Below are 25,380 nucleotides of genomic sequence, written 5' to 3'. Positions count from 1 at the left end.
GTGTGTGTGTGCAGAGGGAGGAGTGTAATATTGGATCCTCTGATGTCAGACTCTTGCATAGTAACACACGTGCATTGGACATGCACTGCCCCGAGCATTGTCCTGTCCTGTCCTGTCCCGTGTCTCTCTCTCTCTCTCTCTCGCTGTAGCAGCTTGATGTCTGCTACTCTTTTGTTTTTAAATGAGCGGCACTCTGGGATGTGAATGAATATGATAATGGACATTTTGCAAATTATGTTGCTTGAGCACTTGCGCAAACAGCATAATCGCGCTGATTGAATCACTGGTGGTTTGGAGGCATCAAAGAAAGGCTGAAATGAAGGACAGATGAAGATTGATGTGCTCAGACTGTTTTTTAAATAATGATATGAGCTGTGATAGATGGCTTTGGTTTAATCAAGCCTAGATGCTGAGAAAATAAGGTGGTATTGATTATAAATCAATCAGAATATCCATTCATTCTTTAAAGGGACTAAGCCAAAGAAAAGTTATTTATCAGGGGTCGCCACAGTGGAATGAACCAGCAACTTATCCTGCTGCAACCCAGCACTGGGAAACACCCATACACACTCTCATTCACACACATACACTAAGGCCAGTTTAGCTTAAAAGCACACGGAGGAAACCCTCGCCAACAAAGAGAGAACATGCAAACTCCACACAGAAATGCCAACTGGCCCAGTCGGGACTCAAATCAGTGACCACTGAGATACCATCCCATCTCAATCAGAATAGTTTTTATATATAGGTTTGGTGTTGATTAAATTAGTAGGTTTTGCCTTTGTACAGCCAGAAGTCAGGTTTATTGCAGTTAACAAATAATAATAAAAAAATGGTTTAGTCATTTATAATTAACATCAACTGGGGAGATAAATTATTACTAAAGTATTAACCAAAGTTAAAACCCAAAGAGACAATATAAAAATAAAAACTAAAGCTTACTATAATAATGCAGGTGGATGCTGCACACTGGTGGTGGATGAGGAGATTCCCCCCTATGTGTAAAGTGCTTTGAGTGCCCAGAAAAGCGCTATATAAATGTAAGGAATTATTATTATTAATCATATTTATAAATTTGAATTATTAAATAGTTTTTAAATCCTAATAGAATTTTCCACAAAGACCCAGAAAGGTTTTGTCAAGTGTATCAGTGCTTCCCACATGGTTGAAATATAGTTGGGGTGTTAGTTGGATTTTTACCCATGGCACATGGTTATACCTACATGCGTCCAAAAAGTGATTTATAAAAATATTTTTTATTTATTATTACACTTATACACCGTTTCTTTTAAATGGGTTTCTTAAAAAGACTGTTGAAATAAAAAAAGAAATCCACTGTTTTTTTTAGTTTTATTCTTTAGAGAAGCCATGTGTACCCACAAGGGCTGTGCGATTTAGGGAAAATATCTAACTGCGATTTTTGTTTATTTTTTTTTTTTACAGATATTGCATTTCATTTATCATTTAATTCAAGCTTCAAGCTGATTTTAATTTAATTCAAGCTTCAGCTCAATAATTTGTAAGCCGTGACCTAGGGTGTCGTGGGGTGTTGTAAGCGACAACTGGCATCGTGAGACAAGATTCAATCAGTTCTTATCTTGTAATGGCGTAGTTTATGACAACCGATACCATCTCAGCAATGCCTCACAACACCATCGCAGAAAGTCTAGCATGTTTATTTTAAATTTTTTTCTACATTTTTAAAAGTTTTTTCACCTTTAATATGGATAGGACAGTGAAGGTTACAGACAGGAGGCAACTCATCACTGAGAAACATCTATACACACTCATACACTACAGACAATTTTAGCTTACCCAATTCACCTATACCACGTCTTTTGACCTGTGGGGGAAACCAGAGAACCCGGAGGAAACCCACACGAACACGGGTAGAAACTCCACACAGAAACGCCAACTGACCCAGCTGAGGCTTGAACCAGCGACCTTCTTGCTGTGAGGTGACATCGCTACCCACTGTGCTACCACGTCACCCCAATTTAACATTATATTAATTCAAAATAAAAGCATAAAATCCAAAATAATATTATTTAATATGTTAGTTATTTGTGCACGATTCATTAAACATTATTGAAAATACAAACAGTTGTATTTTATTATATTTTATTTATTATTCATTTAAATTAAGCTGTTTTCCTTCATATTCTTTCATTTATTTTGATTTCGGGAGTCTGTTCAAACAGATAAATGTGCCAAATGGAGCTAACAACACTTTTATTGGTAGCTAATTGGTGGCTTAATCAAATTAGTCAATGAATTTTATAAACAAATATGCCCGGGTGATGAGTTGGTAAAGCTTTTTACTCTGTGGAAATGTGCACATTCCTCCAGTGTTGCCTGCCAATAATATAATAGCTATTTAGGCATTGTTTATGCAAATGTTGATTCTGCTGTGCACCCTGGAAATACGTCACTCCAGCAAGTTAAAACGGGCCGTGAATGTTGTTTCGTGTCAGTGTAGAGGAAGCTTGATTCTGAGCTCGCTTCTAACAGCCCTATTGTTTGTGTTTGTGTTTCAGATCAACTTGAGGCTCATCTTGGTGAGTGGAAAAACAAAAGAGTTCCTGTTCTCTCCAAACGACTCGGCGGCCGACATCGCCAAGCACGTGTATGACAACTGGCCAATGGGTGCGTGGTGATTCACATCTCCAAACACACACTTTGTTATGAATGCATCCCCCAGTAAACTGAAACTATTGGCTTGTGTGAAGGATTTTCAGGCTTTTGTATCCTGGCGTCGAGTAGATTCCTCTTTACAACCCTTTTCTGTTTCCAGATAATCTGTGCCGCAGACAAATCTGAGTCTGACCGAGTGGTAATCCCACACAGACCTGAAGTCAATGACATTATTGAGGCGGAAAAAAAAAACTGTGTGTCTGAGTTTGTGTGTTTATACACCTGTCTAGCCGGCTAGTGCCTGAGGGCTGTGAATTAGGGTTTGCACTGGAATATTCCACAGATACTAGTCTGAATTCTGTAGGTTATTATACACACACATACTGCTACCTCTGAGTTTCAGGAATGAGCAGATGGTATCCAGATTCTTTCATCTGTCTCTCCTTGGCAACCCTTCTGAAACAGCAAGGGCTTTCCGAGATGTGCCCACAAGCTCGAGTTTACCATTTTTCCATCTGATTGACTTCTCTGAAATGTACTATTGCAGTACCATGATGTACATTGCAGTGTTGATGTATACCATGATGTTTTGATGCACTGCTATTCAAAATTTGAGGTCTGTATGATTTTTGAAAGAAGTTTGCATTTCTCACAAAGGCAACATATAATTATAATTTACGTTGAAAAATGCAATGATTTCTAGGCCTGTCACAATAATGGATATATTGACTTATCGCACAACACATGGACATGACCTCAATCATTTTTGGTGATGCAATATAAATCACCCATACATAAAAACCAATTCTAGGAAAATTTTAGCTGATTGTGCAACATCTCTATCTCTATTAAAGGCGTCAGTGTCAGTATGGTTAAAAAAACACTATAGTATTTACAATAAATTACTATTGTACATTTTCATGTTGGTGTCTGACTATTGAAAATAAATCTGGTAACAAATATTGCTGCTTCTGTTACTTTTTACCTTGAACTTTGTTAACATTTATTATTATTAATTTAGAATATCTGTTTTCACATTCAGATTCCAATACCCATTATTAAATTGCTAAAATGACTATAATTAAATGAAATATTCTTAAGGAAAAACTATTATATGTTCTTCGGAAGAGTGTACTTGCAGTGTGATTGTCATTCTGGCATTTTATAATGATTGGCATAAATTGTCTTAAAATGACAATGATATAGTTTATCGCCTGATGATTTCTTTTTTTAATGTGACCCAGGGCCTCAAAATCCGTCATAAGCGTACATTTTTGGAAACTGAGATATATACACACCATCTAAAAGCTGGATAGATATAAATAAGGATAAGTAAGCTTTCCATTTATGTTTTGTTTTTCTAGGAAAGGACAGTATTTGGTTGAGATACAATTATTGGAAAATTTGGAACCTGAGAAGAATATAATATTGAATATATAATAAAATATATCCAAATATTGAGACAATCACTTTTCAAGTTACTCAAATGAATATGCATATTATTACTAATCAAAAATTGGGATTTAATACATCTATAAAAGGAAATGTACAAAATATCTTCATGACACTTGATATTCTAATCTCTTTTTTTTTGCCACAAAAGAAAAATGTATAGTTTTGGCCAGGGGTCACCAATCTCGGTCCTGGAGGGCTTGTGTCCCTGCAGGGTTTAGCTCCAACTTGCCTCAACACACCTGCCTGGGTGTTTCTAGTATACCTAGTAAAAGCTTGATTAGCTTGTTCAGGTGTGTTTGATTAGGGTTGGAGCTAAAATCTACAGAACACCGGCCCTCCAGGAACGAGTTTGGTGACCCCTGGTTTTGGCCCATAAAAAATATATATTTTGGGCTCCTGCCAAAAATATTCACTGCAACATGGACCATTGTGAATCACCTTAATGTATGAGTGATTAATTCATCCTAATTATTCAGATCACTCATATATTCAAGAGTTGTATTGATGAAGGTTTATACTACGTTTATACTACGAGTTTGTGTGTTCAGCAGATTCTTTTACTTGCCCCTTTAAAAAAATGCTACCTGCAAAAGTGGCTTATGGTTTTGAGTATTACACACTACTGTTGAAACCCACCCACTTACTGTTAGTGGGTGTTAATATCAAAGTCGTGATTACAATGCTATGGTAAATGTCCAAAGAACACACATTTTAAACAATATCATGTGGTTATCTGGTCTCCAGGTCTACTTAAGTTAGCTAGAAAGAGATAGTTTAGCTGGTATCAGTGTGTTTAGTTTGGGCATCTCTGAGCTAAACCATCTGAGAGACCAGGAAACTAACTTAAGGTATAGTTACACTAACAATGTTAACCAAATTAGTATAAAACACCAGTGTAGAAATTGACTTTATCATAAGCACACGCTGCAGTATTTTCATCTGCTCAAGTTTCTTTACGGATTCTGATTGGCTGTTGATTTCTTTTATTGTGGATCAGTTGGAAGAAATAATTCTTGAAGTGATTTCTATTAGTGCTGTAGTTTTTGTTTGGACTGATTTCTTTTTAGAACTGTATCTTCATTGTTATAGTTATTGCTGTGAATGGGCCTTTATAAAGCCTTTTCCTAACTCTAAATTACTCTGATGAAAGTCATCATCCCTTAATTATGCTGTAAAAAATATTGTTAAAAAAGCGAGTAAATTCAGCGAAAAGAAAGGCTGTCTTTGTTGTAGAGTCTGTAAACTGAATCGGGGTGGTCTGGGATTGAATCAGAGTTTTATTCATAGCAGACGAGCACAGCGGAGCTGGACCTCATGAGGACACAGAATGACCCTCACTCCAGTCTTGTGACTGATTGAGTCAAGACTGAGAGAGATGGCCGAGTCGATTGAATGGATGAACGAATGTGGAGAAAATAATGAAAAAGCAGGAGGAATGTGAAAGAGTGAAGACTGATGGAAGTGTTTACTAAGCTAAGCTGTTTAGCTAAGCACTAAGCTGTTTTAAACCTGTATAACTTTCTTAAAGCACAGTGTTTAGTTTCCTCCACTAGAGGGCAGGTATTCAAAACAAACAAAGGTGTCATGTGATGATGGCACGACTGAGTGTGAAATCATGCGAGTTGTAGTTTTCATTATATCCTACTGGACTCCTGCAGAAAACATGTTCAAGGATGAACTAAAGCAGTGGTCCCCAACCTTTCTGTCACTGCATATCGGTCAACGCTTGACAATTTAAACATGGCCCGGGGGGGTTGTTGTATGTAGATTGAGGTATGTAGAGGTGACCATCAACCGTTTTCTCAGATGATGACAAAACATTGCAGCAACTCTGATCCAAGTTTTATTTATGGCATTCTTTTTATCACGGCATTCTGAAGATGTTTTTAACTGGTGGCGACTGGAAGGCACATCACGACACTTGCACACATATTTGGAACTGCGCCTCCATTAGAAATAACAAGTCTGTGTGTGGAAAAGACGGAATATGTGAACGACTGCCATCATTTGTGATCTCTGGCGGTCGATCTTCTTGCACAGACATGCTGGATTCACCTGATGTGTTGACAAATGGATTGCAGATCCAGTCCGTGGCTCCTTCATTGGGCCTTTTCCCCTGCACAAATAAACCTTCCAAAGACGTCTGTTTCTTGTGGGTTAAATTTAGGCGCTCATGTGACTGAGATGTAATCGAGAGAATACAGTCATTCTTTTTTATAAAAGATAAAACGGAAATAATTAATCATTTTTTGTGTGGCCTGGTACCAGTCTGTGGCCTGAGGGTTGAGGACCACTGAACTAAAGTATAGAACACTTATTATAATGATAGTATGAAGCCGTCGAAGTGAAACAAATGCTCTGAAGCAATTCCTGATGAGGGATGAGCGTGATACGACACAAAAGTAGCAGAGCTTTCATTATGCCACAGATCTGTTTTATTATACTAAATACACTATAGGCTTCTGTTATAATACTGCTATGTGCAGTCTAATAAAACACAAGAAGATATCGATATTAAAACATCTTTGGTGTTTCCACGTTTTCTATAAAACCAAACTGAAAATCAAGGAAGTCATTAGCATGACCAAACTGGACACAGTTCATATCACTAGTGGGCTGTTTCCACTGAGTGCTATGATACCCTTTATCGCCATTTCCACTGTCAAAAAATACCAAAAAGTGAACCGTACCCCTTTTTGGGTACCCTTTCAAAGGGGTACCTAGCACAACAAAAGCGTACCAAAAGGCGGAGCAAGATGCGCAATGTAATGCTACATTTACAGAGAAGCATCACTGGCACATGTACAAGCTAGGTGAATGAAAACAAAGGAGCCGCCATTTTTAAAAACACAACCAAGACATTACATCGTAATAATATATACATATAATAATGAGCCATGGTCAACCCGAGCTCAAACAAACCTTGTCGCCATATCGATGACCAGAAACAAAGCCAAGAAGAACAAAATCTGCCATGTCCTGTTTTTGTTTGGCAAGGCAGTCTAAAAGTGCAAGCGGTTTCACGAGAGAGAGAGAGAGAGAGCTTATGCGCTTGCCGCATGTCTAAGTTTGAAATAACGAACTTGAGCTGATGATAATATTTTTGAAGTGCTTCTGACATCCAATCCTTTTAGAATCGGACAAACACGAGACTCAAGCATTAAATAAACAAAGGAGAAGCTGGAAAAAACAAAGGAGCAAATGATTCTTTCAGCAACCTAAAAGATAAACAAACAGCCCTGTTGAACTATTATCATCACCTTATGGATTATTATGAACCCGGAATGATGGAATAACTCTCTAACAGAGGTTACATCTGCTGGTGAAGATTAAAGAAACAGATGAGAGGTTACTGTGGGCTATATGTTACGTGCTTATGAACCCAAATAAGGACTAAATGTATGATGTGTGTAGTTTTTCTGTAATTGGTAACATATCAGAGACTGTACGGGTCTGGATGTGTTCATATATGTTGGATTTATTTATTTATTTTATATAACTGCAGACATTACATTAGGCTACTGATCTATCATTGATCTGCAGTTATAATCAAATCATGTTCATAGAAAGGTTAGTAATGACTGAGTACCGTACCACTCAGTGGAAACGGGCCATAGTTAAACTTGCTTACATTCTTTAAAGGACTTGGTATAACTTAAGTGCTTAAGTCAGCAAAACATATAACACCGTTTTAGTGGTTTTTGGATATTTTAATGATAAAGTCTGACATATTGTGCCTTTAATATTCAGTGTATACTGATTTCAGATACTCATAGATTTGTGTACAGCATAAACAACAATCTTTCTCATTCGTTCTGTCTTTAACAGACTGGGAGGAGGAACAAGTAAGCAGCCCGAACATCGTGCGTCTCATCTATCAGGGCCGATTCCTACACGGCAATGTGACGCTAGGAGGTGAGCCACACACCCCATGAACATTACTCATATCACATCACACACTCTCAGTTCTGTCATCAAATAAATCGCTGTGCCGCATGCATAATCATTTGTCTGAGAAAGAGCTACTTTTTCTCTGCCAGGTGGACTTTTGGGATTGATCCATTTTTGCAGTGCAGTTTGGTTCTTTCACAGTTGAATGTAAAACGCACCAGAAGCTCCTACATGTCACTGTTCTCCAGTTTTGAACAGAGTTAACTTCCTAAAACACGCATTATTCCATCAAATATTCACAAAATGCGGATGCAAGTTTGTCTTGGAGATTAAAGGGAAAAGAGTAAGAGCATGGAAGTAGGAAAGCAGTGGCGGACAGACCTGTCATCAGGGAGAGAAAACAGGGAGGAGAGGAAATTCTTTGGGCGTGAACAGGAAACACGTTTTTATTTGTTTGGCCATCTCTGCAGCAACAATAAACGAGAGAGGCTGAGAATGTGTGTGAGAAAGCACATGTCTATCTATCTATCTGTCTATCTAACTTTCCCTTAATATTCATCTTTCTGTCTGTCATCCATCCGTCTTTTTTTACTTTTCATCCATGCATCCCTTATTTTTCATCTTTCTGTTTGCTATCCATTAATTTATTTTACTTTTCATCTTTCTGTCTTTTCTATAACTATACATCCATTAATTTTCATTTTTCTGTCTGTCGTCTATCCATCTGTCTATTTTACTTTCCATCAATCTATCTCTGTTATCTATTCATCTGTCTATTTTACCTTTTTTCTTTAATTTTCACTTTTCGTCTATCTATCTATCTATCTATCTATCTATCTATCTATCTATCTATCTATCTATCTATCTATCTATCTATCTATCTATCTATCTATCTATCTATCCATCCATCTCTTCATTTTTATCTTTCTGTCCGTTGTTTATCCATGTCTATTTTAACTTTTACTTATCTATCTATCTCGGTCATCTATTCATCTGTCTATTTTACCTTTTTTCTTTAATTTTCACTTTTCGTCTATCTATCTATCCATCCATCCATCCATCCATCCATCCATCCATCTATCTATCTATCTATCTATCTATCTATCTATCTATCTATCTATCTATCTATCTATCTATCTGTATCCATCCATCCATCCATCTCTTCATTTTCATCTTTCTGTCCGTTGTTTATCCATGTCTATTTTACCTTTTACTTTTTATCTATCTATCTCTGTCACCTATTCATCTGTCTATTATAACTTTTTTTCTATCTATCTATCTATCTATCTATCTATCTATCTATCTATCTATCTATCTATCTATCTATCCATCCATCCATCCATCCATCCATCCATCCATCCGTTTGCTTTAATTTAATTGCTAATAAGTTTACTACAGCCCGTGATAAGCAAATAAACACTTAGTTTATGTTGTGATATTTTCATTGTCAATTGTTTTAGTTTCTAGCTTAATAAAGAAAAAATAAACTCATGAGAATCATTTAAAAATGATTACATTTATATATTTATTAGCGAATTATATTATCTATTTTACATATTAGGTTACTAAAGCACAACAACAGCTTGTTTACGTTCATTAGATATAATGTAAATTAAGTTTTTAGTCAGGGAATTTAATAGCTCTTGCTTGAAGCCTGCGCATCTCTTACTCCGTTTTCCCGACTGAGTATAAAGGAGCGCAGAGTGCATTTCATCGAATACAGCTCTATGAAAGGTACAAGTCGCCTGCTTACACACACACACACACACACACACACACACACACACACACACACACACACACACACACACACACATCCAGGGGGAGTTGTACATAAAAAGAGGATTTGCATATTCTCATTCAGAATGAACTCGCAAATTTTGAACATTCAAAACTCATTGTACACTCATTTGCAAATGGTGTTTTGCATTTGTGAAATTTATTTTATGAATATATATTTTTCTTTTGTGCACGTGAATTGTTCTGTGTGAATATAAATAAATATTTTACACACGTGAATTTGGTTTCATGCATGTGAATTTGGCTACGCATGTGTACATTGTGTCTTTTGCATGAAATACTATAGATACTAAGCTAGCTCCATACCTTTTATCTATCTCCATCCATCCATCCATCCATCCATCAACTTTGTTAGAAAAGTCAGACAATGTTTTCTAGAGGTTGTTTCTTTCTAAATTTTTACCAAATATTAATCTTAAAAAACATCCTCATAGTAACTCCTATAGGTTCATATTGTGCTTATGCTTATAATAACTCCTACAGTTTTTTATTGTATTTATAAAATAATGAATTGTGACTTGTGAAAAGGGTAAATATATTGCTGATAGAAAGTTTTTCCAGTATGTTTTGTCTGGGTAAAACATGTCTGAGTAACTACGAGTGAATAAAAAAACCCAGCTTCTGATCTGAACAGCCGATGACGTGATGGTGTAGCGCAGGCAGGGTTTGCCAGAGAAGTGTCAGTTTGATAATGCACGCTGACACCTTCTCCATTCAGGAGAACCAAGGCGTGAAGGCAGAAGTCAGGAGAGCCTCAGAGTCAGTGACAGCTCTCAATAAGATACAGACTGAAATGATCCAGAGGTTTACATGTCATCCTCTGTCCTGCGTCTGCATCTCCTTGAAAAGTGACTCCGGTGTTGTGTATGTACAGCTGCATTAGTCTCTTGTGTGGTCATTCAGTCTTTTTTTTTTTTCTCCTGTCTTCCAGTTTTAAAACTGCCTCTCGGAAAAACCACAGTGATGCATTTAGTTGCCAGAGAGACGCTGCCCGAGCCAAATTCCCAAGGTAACCGTACTGCCCTCTGTCTTTTCTGCACACGCCTCCTTCACTTTTTCACACGCTCCCTGATTCACTGCAGCCTTCACTTTCCTCAGAAATCACCAGCTGAGAGAATGGGGATCATTCCTGGCCTACAGCAATATTTTTAGGCAAAAAACTATGAATTGAAAGCTTGCTAGTTTGATTTTGCAATATTAACAACAATGAAAAAAAAAAATTACGAGACAAAATGATGCAATTTTATTGATTTATAGTTCAGGTGAACAATGAATATGTAGGTATAATGCATATTTGGAGTCATTTATAATTTTTTTTTTAGCATTTTCTGTTTTTCATTTTCTTGATGTTTTAGTTTTTTTTATTTTACTTCTTTTATGCAAAATACACAAAAACTCTTTTAAGTAGTTTAAATGAATGCTGATTTGAATTCTATAATGCTAATTCTGTATTACTCCAGTAAATGTAAGTAGCATTGGGACACATTATTTGGTAAGAGTGCCATATGCTGCATTGGTTTAATAAGTTCAATTGTTTTCTGATATCTACATAGTAGGTTTATGGCTTTGATAAATAAAAAAAAAATCTAGAAATGGTTTTACAAGCTCATTTATTACTCCATAAAATCAGAAGGTCTATGATTGAACATGTATGGTTTGTGTCATGAATATTCGCTTGTGCTGCTCTTACAGACACACACACTGCATGATGTACGCTGAGCACAGACAAATATAAACCCAGTTATTTACAATAGATGCATTAATAAATTAACAATAGATGCAACTAAACACACCGTATGTCTCTACAGAGTGGAGATGAATAAATGTGTAATCTGTACATTTTGCATTGTGTGTCCTGAGGCGATATTGAAGCATGTCTTTCATTGCCCAGTAACACAATAAACAATTTGGCGCTTGCATTTTCAAAATAAAAGTCCCACATACATAGTAAGTAAAATATACGCTTAAAAATAACTAAGGGAGAAAATGTTGTTGTTTATCAAACACTGGTGTGCATATTAATGATCTCAGAGCTTGATGACATGGCTACCCATCCGGATAAACGACCCAAATTATTCACACATGCAAATGCAAAGGCCATGGGCCGTGAGTCTCGTCACAGTTTTGTTGTCTTCTGATTGGCCCGTTGTCCACCAGGGTTTAAGCTGCGGTCACACTGGGCTTTTCCTCCCATAGACTTCCATTCATACGCATGCGAATGCGTCAGACTGGAAACGCAGGGTCATGCGTCAAGTTTCGCAGGTTGCTGCGGTGCAAAGTTCAAACGTGGTGAACTCTGACCTGCGAAATCGCATTGCTTAACTGCGTGACCTATCAAGGATCAAAACATGACCTCTCTGGACAGAAATTTAAAACATGAAGCAATCGCTCGCTTTTTAATATGTCTAATAAGCTTGTTAATCCCGCCCCTTTTCGCAGCGCCGCACGACAGAATATCGCATGCTCAATCTCTAATGTGACCGCAGCTTTACACTTGTGGAATTTACATGAGAATGAGGAAACAGTGGTGTCTGAGGCTCACAGTATGCCCATTTCCACATACTGATCTTTTATTATTGTACCATGCCCTGGTATATCCAGATTTTCCTTATAGGGCACCTTTAAGGTCTTCTAAATGAATGAAGTTTACATGTTTTTCTTTTACTTTGCCCACCATAACGTATGCATATTTTTTGTTGTTGAGCGTGTGAAAGATGCTTTTCGTGAAAAGAATAAAATATGCATCATACAAGCTAACATTATTATGTTGCCTACCTCTATAAAAGAATTCCTATGAAGCTTTAAAAAAATGCTTTCTGAGCACTAGATTCAAACACCCACACAGTCTTATTCCTAAACGACAGCAATTTGACTGTCTATTTAACCTTTGACAAGTCAGATCACAGCAAATCCTCTGACCCGTGTGCTGCTACTGACTCACAGAGAGCAGGTGTCATTTATAGTTATGAACACCTCCAGTCTCTGATGATTTCAGCCACACAGTACCTTTATGGTATGAAAAGTCAAATGATCACAGACGTACAGAGAGCACAGTTTATAGATCTTATAAAGTTCACATATAAACATCATATGTAAACACTGATGACGCTTTGTTTCTTGACACTTTTAATATTAAATCCACACTGATTCACTCAGTCATAAGTCACAAGTGAAGCCTTACAAGTGACTCATTGAATCATTTGTTTAATAGCTTTGTTTAAAAATGCAGATTCATTTAGTAATGTAAAAGTCTTTATAAGCGAGTCATTGAATCATTTGGTTAGACAGTTGTTCAGGAAAAGCAGATTCATCCAGTAATGCAATAATTAAGTATTCATGAGTTAATCATTTGTTAAATAATTTCTCCAGTTGTGAAGTATCTGTTTCATCTGATCTTTCATTTAACAAAATAACAGAATAAATATGTTTTACACAGACTGCACCAATTCACATTTTGACTTTTCAGCATCTTATTTTAAGAGTCATAATTTGTTGATTTGTTCATATATGCTGATTCATCTAGTAATGAGTGAATTTCTTTTTCTGAGTGAGTTATGACTCATTTGTTCAAGACAATGGTTCAGAAAAAGCAAAATCATCCAGTACAGTGAAGTGTTTAAGCGAGTCATTGAATCATTTGTTCACAAAAATAATAAAGTTATCTTGAGCATATGAGTGAGTAATCTATTCGTTAGTTTCATTCATCTTTGGCTTAGTCTCTATTTCAGAGGTCGCCACAGCGGAATGAACCTCCAACTATTCCGGCATATGTTTTACACGGTGCAAGCCAGTAGTGGGATTGGGAAACACCCATACACTACAGCCAATTTAGTTTATGCAATTCACCTATACCCCATGTCTGTGGACAGTGCTATAGACTGAGCCACCATGCCGCCTTCATTAATTCACTCATTTAAATATGATAAATTAACTGTACACAGACATACGCACTTACATCTTATTATAACAGTCAATATTTCATAGATTTCATTGATTTGTTCTATAATGAACAGATTCACCCTGTAGTTTTTATTAAACCAGTCATTAAATCATTTGTTGAAGTGACTTTTTTAAAATCAGTCATCTATTCAGAATTGTAGAAGAATTATCTTAATTTTGCGGCTGAAAGGGCATCCGCTGCGTAAAACATGTGCTGGAATAGTTGGCAGTTCATTCCGATGTGGCGACCAGTGATAAATAAGCAGGGTTTCTGCAGGTTTCACCAAGTCAAATTTAAGACTTTTTAAGACCAAGAACTAAATTTTGGACTTATATAGGGCTAGACAAGGATTTTTTTATGACCCAGCAGAAAAACAATATATCTATTATTTATATATATATTTTCATAAGAAGCAGATCTTGGTTTTATACATCAATTTTTGTTCAACATAACTTAAAAAAAATCTTTAAAAACGAAATGTATGGCTCAGACTACAGTTTTAATATTAGTTATGAATAGTTTTGCTAAATGTTTTCTTGAGATGTGTTGTTGGTGATTGGATGCGATTTGTATCGATTGGGCAGCTTTACATAAACAAAGGAAAATTAACACCGTTTAAAATTATTTAAGACATACAAGACGAGATTTCAGTCAATTAAAGAGACTAATCCGAAGGAAAGTTCATTCAATTTTTTTGGCTTAGTCCCTTTATTCATCAGAGATCACGGCAGAGGAATGAACCGCCGACTTATCAATATGTTTTACACAGCGGATACCCTTGCAGCTACAACCCAATATTGGGAAACACCCATACACTTTCATTCACACACATACACTACAGCCGATTTAGTTTATTCATTTCCCCTATAGCGCATGTGTTTGGACTGTGGGGAAACCGGAGCACCCGGAGGAAATCAACATGGGGAGAACATGCAAACTCCACACAGAAACGTCAACTGACCCAGATGGGACTCAAACCAGCAACCTTCTTGCGGTTTGGCGACAGTGCTACCCCACTGAGCCACCATGTCACCCTCGGAATGAAAATGAATGATCTCAATTTCGAAAATAATATTTGCGCAGCTTCACTAGAGGTTGTGATTCAGTAATATTAAACACTGTTGATTTCTGTTTATTTATTTCAGGTCAGAGGAACCGGGAAAAGACTGGAGAGAGCAACTGTTGTGTGATCCTGTAAATGCGTCCCTTCATCCCTCTGAATGAGTGTGTCCCGTCACCCACCGCCCGAAGCTGCTTAAACAACTACTCACACCAGACTAGCAAGAGCCGGAGAGAAAAACACACACACGCAGATCTGAGATTCAAGCCAAAAGATGATCATCCAACCTGGAGAGCAGCATATAATAAAAGCGTCCCGCCTTCACACACACACACACACACACACACACACACACACACACACACACACACACACACACACACACACACACACACACACACACACACACACACACACACACTATCTCTAACACCTTCAAGAACTCATTGAAACACACCTTTTCTAACACCTCCATGAACTCACTGAAACACACACACACACACACACAGCTTCTTCTGCCGGTTTGCACATGGAGGAGGCCCTTGTTGATCAGTTTTTTATTGCACATAGTAAACATGAATGATTCAGTGAGGATGAAGAGACTCCAGGCCCTCCATTTCTTCCTCTCAGGAGGGAAGAATGAATTTACACAGGGTCTGATGAACTTTTCACGTTTAACAGCGCAACCGCTGCAGAGGAGATGCATGAAATACTAGCACACGCTTCACCGGCGGACTGTTCTGGTGAAGTGCTAAGCAGTGTCTGTCCAGGAGAACAAGTATTGATGTGCCTGATGATGAACGCTCGAGAAATGTTTCTGGTTTGGATGGCCCTTTTTAATCCTGGAGATTGCTGAAACGTTGATTTGCAGGAGGGCGGATCTCCGGACGTCTGCTTGGAAAGTCTAAATAACACGTAATGAATAACTAATAACATTTGCGACTGTGTTTTGACAGTCATCCAGTGTTTTCTTTAGATTGATCGGAGCTGCTCTCTTTTTTAGGAAGGGTCCGACTATCCCTTTATTTCCCCCTCCCAAGCGTAGTTGGTGTAAATTAATGCTTGCGTTTGGAGCCAGAAGAAATCTGTGGAATGAAGTTTGGCTTGGTTTCTATTTCTCCCTACTTTTTAGATATATATAAAAATTGTTTGCACAAGACAGAAACGTGAGCTGTTTCATTTCTAAATCGGTGTCAATTTTTTTCTTTCCCCTTGTTTTTCCAAATGGGAACCGTATTGGAAGGTTACATACGTGTAGAGTATATTTAATATGAATCTTATAGAGAACATAACTATAGATTGTTGATATATATTGGTGTCTAGTGTATGATAGTTTTAAACAGTTAGCACATTAGCATTCGGAGCAGTGAGACGCTGACTATGTCATGTACTTTAACAGCAGCAACCCCCTCTCTAATGGTTGAAGAAATTACTGTACCGTGTTTTTGTTATCATTATTTTTTTTTTAAATGTTCATAATTTGATATAATCTTCCTTTTCTTTGTATGTGGTCTTTGCTTTTCTGCTTTTTAACACCGCACTCGGTCTGAAAAATATTGGTCCTTATCAGGGTTTAAATCTGTACAGAGCTGAAGTTTTTAAAAAGATAATTGTAAATAAAACTAATGCTTCTCATTCTCTAAAATACAAATGGAAATACATCTATAAACTGAATAAAGAATCCAGATTATTCAAGTCAAGTGCTTGTGTTTGTCTTCTGATACTTCTGACTGACACACACACACACACACACACCAGCCACTTTACTAGGTACACCTTAATAGTCTCACGCAGTTGATGTGAATCTTCTATTCCATCACATCCTAAAGAGGCCTATTAGATTGAGTTCTGGTAACTGTGGAGGCCATTTGAGTACAGTGAACTCATTGCCATGTTCAAGAAACCAGTCTGAGGTGATTCATGCTTTACGACATATTATCCTTCTGGAAGTAGCCATTAGAAGATGAGTACAGTGTTGTCAGGTAGGCTGTGGCGTTGACACGATGCTCAATTGGTACTAATTGGTACAAAGTGTGCCAAGACAATATCCCCCACACCATTACATCACAAGCAGCCTGAACTGCTGATACTAGGCAGAATGGATCCATGTTTTCATGTTGTTGACACCAAATTCTGACCCTACCATCTGTCTTTGAACTTGTGGGGGGAAACAGGAGCACCCGGAAGAAACCTATGCAATGCAAACTCCACACATAAATGCCAACTGACCCAGTCGAGGCTTGAACCAGCGACCTTCCTGTTGGTAGGAAACATCGCTACCCACTACGCCACCGTACCGCCCCCAAATGTTTTTTTGAAGCATAAATATTTCAAAGCCCCTTAATAATCTAGGTTAAATGAATAAATAAACCATATATGCACAATTACACATACACATGTGCTTTATATTTTAAATATTATATGAGTTTAGCATGAATCAACCGCAAAAACAAATGGTTTATCCCCATGTACATTACGGTGTATATATATATACAAACCATATTTAAGGGACTTACAGAAGACACCCAATACAATACATGTTTTCATGTTGTTGACGCCAGGTTCTGACCCTACCATCTGAATGTCGCAGCAGAGATCGAGACCCATAAGACCAGGCAATGTTTTCCAATCTTCTATTGTCCAATTTTGGTGAGTCTGTGTGAATTGTAGCCTCAGTTTTCTGTTCTTAGCTGACAGGAGTGGCACCCGGTGTGGTCTTCTGCTGCTGTAGCCCATCTGCCTCAAGGTTGGACGTGTTACGTATTCAGATTCTGCAGACCTCGGTTGTAACGAGTGGTTATTTGAGTTATTGTTGCCTTTCTATCAGCTTAACCAGTCAGGCCATTCTCCTCTGACCTCTGGCATCAACAAGGCATTTACCAGACCTTTTTCAGACCATTCTCTGTAAAACCTAGAGATAATTGTGCGTGAAAATCCCAGTAGATCAGAAGTTTCTGAAATACTCAGACCAGCCTGTCTGACACCAACAACCATGCCACATTCAAAGTCACTTAAATCACCTTTCTTCCCCATTCTGATGCTCGGTTTGAACTGCAGCAGATCGTCTTCACCATGTCTACTTGCCTAAATGCATAGAGTTGCTGTCATGTGATTGGTTGATTAGAAATTTAACGAGCAGTTGGACAGGTGTACCTAATAAAGCGGCCAGTGTGTGTGTGTGTGTGTGTGTGTGTGTGTGTGTGTGTGTGTGTATAGTAATAAAATGAAGTTCACAGAATAAAAGAAAATGACATTTTTCCTAAAACAATATTGTCATTTAGAACTTTGTCTATGAATTAAAATATGCCAAGTTTTTTTGTTACTTTTATTGTAATTTTAGACAACATAATTGGCAATGTTTTAACTGCAAAGGAGTTTGATAAAATAACACTGATTTTCAGTGACAACATCAAAACTTTGAATTTTGACCAATTATCACTGTAGAAATTGAGGCTCTAAATGACAAAATTTAATAGAAACTTGAATGAATTTTCATCTGACCTTAAAACAAAAGTTAACACTTTACTCCAATCAACACCTAATAAATCCAGTAAATAATAATCATAATTAAAAAAGATTTTAACCGATGTCTTACATTTCAATTATAAAGAAATTAAAAGAAATAAGCAAAAAACAAAAACTTGTTTATCAAAATAATAATAAAAAAAAGATAAAAAATGCAGCAGCACAGTGTTCAATACTGATAATAAGTGCAGCATATTCGAACGATTTGTGGCACCAAAGTCTTGCTGACTTCAGCATTGTGTCACGAGAACAAATGACATTTGTGAAATATATTCAGATATTGTAATTTTTAACCGGTTTTGAACAGTGTTTTGATCAATTCAGCTTTTAAATATTTGGCAGCTTAGATATGCAGAGAACAGTGCATTCCTGAAAGATGTGATATTTTAATCATGAACGTTAGCTGATCTTTTTCTTAATAAATCATCACACCACAACCAGCCCCATAGTTCCTGATGTCAAATACTTTTTACTGCGAGCTTTCTGCGCCACCTTGTGGAAGAAATCATAGTTACACACATATTCACATTCACACACAAACTGAATACAATCCAATAAAATGTTTATCATCAATATAAATACGTATGTATTATTGTTAATATTATTAATTGTAGTTTATTTTCGTGTACAAATATCTCAATTAAAAGATATGCATAAAACTAAATGAATTATCGCCTTATTTAGTATGAACACATTTTATTTGCCACCACAGCGCCCTCTAGTGGAACTGAAGCGGTCATACAGACATTCACTTTTTGAGGACTGAATTTTGATTTAATCACAATATCAAGAAATATATTTAGGTTAACACAACGCGATTCATAATACGATTTTATAATGTTTTAAATAAAGATAATAACATTTAATGATCTTTTTAATTAGCCTACAAGATTAACCATGGTAACGTTAGGTGGCCAAAATAGCCTAACATGAGCTTACAGTAGTTATTAATCACACCTGCTTAATAATAACACTTTCTTTTTACGACATCCCTCACAGGTATAAAAAACGCGGGAGTCTATATAAAGAAACGGTTAAATCTGTATTTTGTTAGGTCTAACTATACATCACTATACTATCATAAACAAATAAATAATTTAAAAAAATGAGTGTGTTGACCTATCAGCCTTCATAACTACTGAGAACCAAATTTCTTTTCGACTCAGTCCCTTTATTAATAAGGGGTCGCTACAGCAGAATGAACTGCCAACTTATCCAGCATATGTTTTACACAGCGGATGCCCTTCCAGCTGCAACCCAGCACAGGGAAAGAACCAGATACATGTCAAATGTTATTTGGCCTTCACAAGTAGGCCTATAAAACAGAACAAATAAAAGGCCTTTGACAGCTCATTCAACACTACTTACTTCATTACTATGAGCATCAGCTAATACTGTATTACATTAATATTTTTTTGTCGCAGCTCTGCAGATTTTAGCTCCAACCACCTCCAACTGCTGCGGCCCTCCAGGGATAGAGTTTGAGACCCATGATTTAAACCTTTTTATAAATGAACGTCCAAAATTGAAGAGCGAAATATTATTGGCTGCAATATTTACACATGCTGTCCATGTCACTGAAATGAAAACAATCTTGCTTACATTTATGTATAGGCACTAGAAAGGACTGTCTTTGTAAGGTTTTCACAATAATAAATTCATTCCAGCATCCATACTGCACACAAAAAAACAGGGATCTTGATTAATAATTTTCTAATTAAAATATAGCAAATGTTTTTGCTATCTGAATATTCCATAGCCCCTTAATAAATAAGGTAAAATTATTAAACAAATCATATATTTAAAATAATTACATATATACACGTGCTTTATTTATTAAATATTACACAGAGAGCTCAGCATATATGAGTACACCCCTCATAAATCTCTCTTTTAAGTTCATATTTTTAAAAGGAAGCAATACAATATTATATTTGTGCATGTACATTAGATTAGTCAGTACTGAAGGCAAATCTAGAGCTAATCTAACAAAGTAACTTATGATAAAAGTCCAAAAACTAGTACACCCAAATTTATATGTTAAAAAACAATATTAAATACAAATCAATTTTTTTTTTACAAAAATTTAGTTGAAATTTTGAAGGTTTTTAATAATAATAATAATAATAATAATATATATATATATATATATATATATATATATATATATATATATATATATATATAAAATTTATTTAATTTAATGTTTTTAAATATGATTGTTTTATATCTTATTATTTCTAAATGTTTGGTGACTAAATTATTAATGAAATGGTTTATACCCATGTACATTAGGGTGATGTCTCATTCATTAATTTAAAAAAGTATATATATACAAATAATATTTACAGGAACACAAGACACCCAACGCCACACAGTATAGTTACCAAATTAAATTTAAACCAACAAAATAATTTAAACCAACAATCATATAGAGAGATTGAAAGACGCAAAATAGTAATTAATGCCCATTTCAAATCCTTATACTTTGCCACTACTCTTGTGGTTTGTTTTACTCATTTGTCAACAAAAGGTTAATTATTTACGATAACATTTTGTATTATAACTTATTCTTTTTTCTGAGAATTTTGCTCTTTCTTTTTTAAAATGAAGATTTAGAGCTGCAATTTACTGTAAAAGTAGAATGGCCAAAGAAAGATGATCTTGTGTATCAAACCATTTACTGCAAGGCGTTTCATGTGCTTAATACATATTTAAAAGGACTAAAATATATGATCATGGACACCAACACTAGTCTTTATTTGCAGGGGTATCTTTTTGGCAATAGTCACAATTATCATTTTTTTATGCCAAAAATCATTAGAATATTAGGTAAAGCTTATGTTTCATGAAGATATTTTGATAATTTCGTACAGTAAATATTTAAAATTACACTGTTTTTTAGTAATATATATTGCTAGGAACGTCATTTTTACCAGAGATGCCCAAAGTAGGGCCCACGTGCCAAAGTTAGCCCATTATAGCCTTCCATTTGGCCAACCATCCCATCTGAGAGGACCGTGAGTACGACGGAGAGGGTTCAGGTCAATGCCTTTAATACAGAAATATTCATTTCTAGTTTGGCGTAACCTTTTTTGTTGATTTTATTGCTGAGCAACAAGTTCAAGTTCATTTATTTATAAAGCACATTTAAAAGCAGTCACAAGACTGACCAACGTGCTGTACATAAGTCAAGGTAAAAAAAATTATTTTTTATTTATTTTTATTTTAAATTTTTAAACAGGAAAAGATTAAAAGATAATCGGGCCTGACTCAGCATGAATGCTGTTTTTCAGCAGGTTCCTGCTCTGCAGAACATAAAAACAGACAAACATCTCATCCATCAACACAGTACAAACAATCACCAAACATTTAAGATAAAGAAAAAAAGAAAAAAAGCAGGCTACTATCTCAGTGGCTACAGCGATAGTTGACCATCAGATGACGAGCATGGGATTTCTTAAAAAGTCTCAGTGTTGGTATTGTTTTGAGATGTTGTGGGATCTCATTCCAGACTCTTGTGAATACATAAAAGAAAGATCTCTGTCCATAACAGTTTTTAAAAGCCGGTACTGGCAAACATCCATTTGTTACAGATCTGGTGGAACGATCAGTCCTTGTGTGGAGTTTAGGTACCAATGCACAAAGGGCTGCTGAGGTAGAGCTATTTAAAATTTGATAGTACAGTTTGATACCTGTGTTCATAATGTAGTTTTGAAATGTTAAAGCTTTAGAAAGTGATAGAGCAAAACAGTGATGTGTCTATCCAGAAAGTCTGTTGTGTATCTTATAGGCCCTATTGTATAGTCTAGCTATTGGCTTCAAGATATCATTTGTTGTGAGAGACCAAATAGGCAGACAGTAAGACAAGGTAGACAAGATTATGGCATGCAGATAAGTTTCTGAAACAGAAAAAGACAAATTTGTCCTAATTTTGCCATAAACAAATAGCTTTTGTTTCAGCTTTTTATAAACATTTTGAACATGGTTACAATAAGTGAGGTGAGAGTCCAGACTGATTCCCAAATATTGATATGTGGATACAATGGAAAGTTTTTGAAAATTAGCCGTAGAACGGAAAGGTACGTTTTAAGAAGTCATTTAAAAATGGATAATGATGAAGCCATTCTAATCTCAGGGGACAAGGTGTTCCACAACAGAGGGCCTGCCACAGAGAAAGGTCTGTCCCCTCTACGTTTCAGCCTAGACTGTGGAACTGAAAGAAGATTCTGCTCACTTGATCTAAGAGATCTCACAGGAGTGGAAAGATGAAGCAGCTCTGAGAGATAGGATGGGGCTAGATTATGGAGGGATTTATAAACCAGTAAAAGCACTTTAAAATCAATTCACATCAATGCACAGGCAGCCAATGAAGGCCTCTTAGAAGAGGGGTAATGTGGTCATATTTTCTGCTATTACTGTACAAATAAATTGCTGAACTACAAAAAAATAATAAAAACAAACAAACAGAAATTAAATGTTTCAATCAAATGAAAATGAATCTGGTTGTTTAAAATATATATACTGTCACTCGACGGATAAAAGAAGACTATGCAAGCAAATCAAGGCAAAAACTAGTGTAATTCTGTTATAAACTAGATTGTTTTGTTTTTACTGTAATAAGTTCATTATACAATGTAAAAAATACTGTATTAGGTGCTTTCTAGTCATTTTTAAACATTATTAAATAAATTAGGAAGTTACCCCAGGTAAATTGCCCCACCTATATTTACTTTCAGCCCACTAGCCTCAATCAAGTTTGGTTTTTGGCTCTTCATAAGAAAAGTTCGGGCACTCCTGATTTAGACAAATTTAAAGGGGATTTCAGTTTTTTTTTTTTTTTGAACCTTCAGACATTTTCAATTATTTGTATCTTGACCAAATATTGTCCTGCACTAACAAACAGTACATCAACAATAAGCATATTTATTCAGCATTTAGATGATGTACGCATCTCAATTGCAATAAAGTGCTGATTTTGGGGTCCAGGGTTAAAAAAAAAGGTAACACTTTATCTTGATGGTCCATTTGAGTATTAGTAGACTGACTTTTTAGTATCTGCTAATACTGCTCCTTCAACAGACATTAAACTAGGAAACTTTGCAAGTACATGTCAACTAACACTAACCCCAACCTACTTATAATCTAATGAGAATTAACTGGCATGTAGATACAATGTCACTTACAGTAAATTCAACAAACAGCCCATCAAAATAAAGCGCAACCAAAAAAGATTGCAAATTAAAATGTGTAAATACAAAAGAACAGCGCATAAATCATTTAATGTATACGAGATGCATGTAAACACCAAGCAGACTTATTTAGAGACAGTTGTTGAGCTACTGATCATCCTTTTCCTCTGAGCACAGCATTTGAGAAAGACCTGTCTGATTTCTCTGATCCTGATGAAGTAAATGAAAGGGTTCATCAGTGGTGGAAGCAGACTGTAAAACATGACCAGTGCGATCTTCTCAGCTTTGTCCATCTGCGCATTCGGGACGTTAGAAGTGATGTAAACTGCAAAGCGTGGCACGTAATAGATGCTTATGATGGTGAGCTGTGTAGCACATGTAGAAAGGGCTTTCAGTCGGCCTTTTGCATTTGCTATTTGAAGCACAGAAACTAAGATACTTGCATAGGAAAATATAATGAAGGATAATGGAACGAGGAGCACAAACATCGCCACACCGAAGGCAATAAGGTTATAGAAGGATGCATCAGCACAGGCGAGCTGATTCATTGATAAAGAATCACAGAAGCAATGAGCAATCATGTTTGGCCCACAGAATGGCAGTTTCAGTGTTAAAGATAAACTAATTGATGGTGCAATCATTGCAGTGACCCATGAAAACCCTACTAACAGTCTCATAGTGCGGTTTGTCATTAAAACAGGGTATCTGAGTGGGTGACAGATCGCCAAATATCGATCTAAAGCCATGAGCATCATAATGAGAGAGTTCAACGTACCAAAATAGTGAATGAGCTGCCTTTGAAACAAACAAACATAGAAGGAAATAAAACCGTCATTAAACCAATAGCGAGAAATGACTTTCGGCAAAGCGACTGTGCAGAAGCAGATATCAGACACAGACAGACTCAGCATGATAATGTACATGGGCTTGTGGAGACTGCGCTCGATCACAAACAGAACCACAATGAGAGAGTTGCCGGTGATCACAGCGATGTAGATGCAGAATAAAAGCGCCGCTGTCAGGCTGTAGTATTTAGGCAGAAGTCCAGGAAAACCCATGATGAAAAACTCAGTTACAGTAGAGGCTGTGGTGTCGTTTGCCTGTGACATACTGAAACATACAGTCAACTGCAGATGACAAAAGAATTTGCTTGCTGAAATTGAGAATGATTTGCCAAAAACATTAACATGAGGTGAAGAAAATTCTCTTCAAAATGTTAAAAACACAGTTATTAATAAAATGATCACACAGAATTTTAAATTCAATTATAAAACATGCACTTAATTATAAGTAAATATAATATTTAGTTACTAAATAGTATTAATTGTTCAAATCTGCAATTTTATCACATGGTTACCTTGCTTATTCTTCAGTACAAGAATATAAGAATAAGATAAGGATATTCCTGGCTCTGCGTGTCACGTCTCCCATATTAACTCTGTTTGTGACTTCATTATTTTATAGCTGCAGAATCAGTGTTAAAGCCTGTAGGGTCCATCACGTCATGAAGGATCATGCTTTGAATCACCTGAGCTCATGATTCTGGGCTGACCTTTGGGCTTTGGGACTAGGGAAGATCATTACGGGATAAAGTTTGGCTTGGGATCTATTAAGTCATGGCTGCCCTATTCAAGATTTTACAAGCTGTCCGTTTACCTCACAGAACATTTAAACAATAACCAATGTGTTCAAACACTTACACAGAAACTACATTAAGGAATACGCAGGAATCCTAAAGGTAATTTCAATAACATCTTAAAGACCTTCTCAGAATATTTTAAGACCTCATCGCCACTTCAAGTTCTAATCAGTACTAAACCTTTAACTTAATAAGTAGTTGTAGTTAAATAAATAAATTGAGCACAACCATGCACCAGAACTAA

General features: G+C 36.3%; 3 protein-coding genes across 9 annotated transcripts in view; 1 reads left to right on the top strand and 2 right to left on the bottom strand.

The window, feature by feature from the left end:
- Window positions 1-16,480, top strand: part of ubl3a (ubiquitin-like 3a) — a 43,108-nt gene extending 26,628 nt beyond the window's left edge. Inside the window, 5 exon segments of one of the 2 annotated variants that reach the window (NM_212686.3) lie at window positions 2,538-2,646; window positions 7,918-8,004; window positions 10,712-10,789; window positions 14,866-15,102; window positions 15,175-16,480. In NM_212686.3, the coding sequence (NP_997851.1) occupies window positions 2,538-2,646; window positions 7,918-8,004; window positions 10,712-10,789; window positions 14,866-14,918 (327 nt within the window). In that variant the 3' untranslated portion in view covers window positions 14,919-15,102; window positions 15,175-16,480. 2 annotated transcript variants of the gene reach the window in all.
- Window positions 1-25,380, bottom strand: part of or30bv1 (odorant receptor, family 30, subfamily BV, member 1) — a 202,249-nt gene that overhangs the window by 1,253 nt on the left and 175,616 nt on the right. The gene's annotated exons all lie outside the window — the stretch shown is intronic.
- or30bu1 (odorant receptor, family 30, subfamily BU, member 1) lies at window positions 23,061-25,007 on the bottom strand. Of its 2 annotated transcripts, XM_087269808.1 has the most exons (2): window positions 24,855-25,007; window positions 23,061-24,607 (listed from the first exon to the last, which is right to left on the bottom strand). In XM_087269808.1, the coding sequence occupies exon 2, from the start codon at window positions 24,604-24,606 to the stop codon at window positions 23,623-23,625; it is 984 nt and encodes a 327-aa protein (XP_087125934.1). In that variant the 5' UTR covers window position 24,607; window positions 24,855-25,007; the 3' UTR covers window positions 23,061-23,622. The 2 variants fall into 2 exon arrangements, with proteins under 2 accessions (XP_087125934.1, NP_001082909.1); NM_001089440.1 differs by lacking the exon at window positions 24,855-25,007 and having other exon boundaries at window positions 23,623-24,606.

Source organism: Danio rerio, chromosome 10 (genome assembly GCF_052040795.2).
Source record: "Danio rerio strain M-AB ecotype USA chromosome 10, GRCz13ab, whole genome shotgun sequence".
NCBI lineage: Eukaryota > Metazoa > Chordata > Actinopteri > Cypriniformes > Danionidae > Danio > Danio rerio.
Note: the sequence above shows the minus strand (reverse complement) of the source record. Positions and strands in the feature narration are given on the sequence as shown.

What these genes read in the sequence shown, in the direction of transcription:
- or30bu1 (XM_087269808.1), bottom strand. Translation starts at nt 24,606, where the DNA reads ATGTCACAGGCAAACGACACCACAGCCTCTACTGTAACTGAGTTTTTC.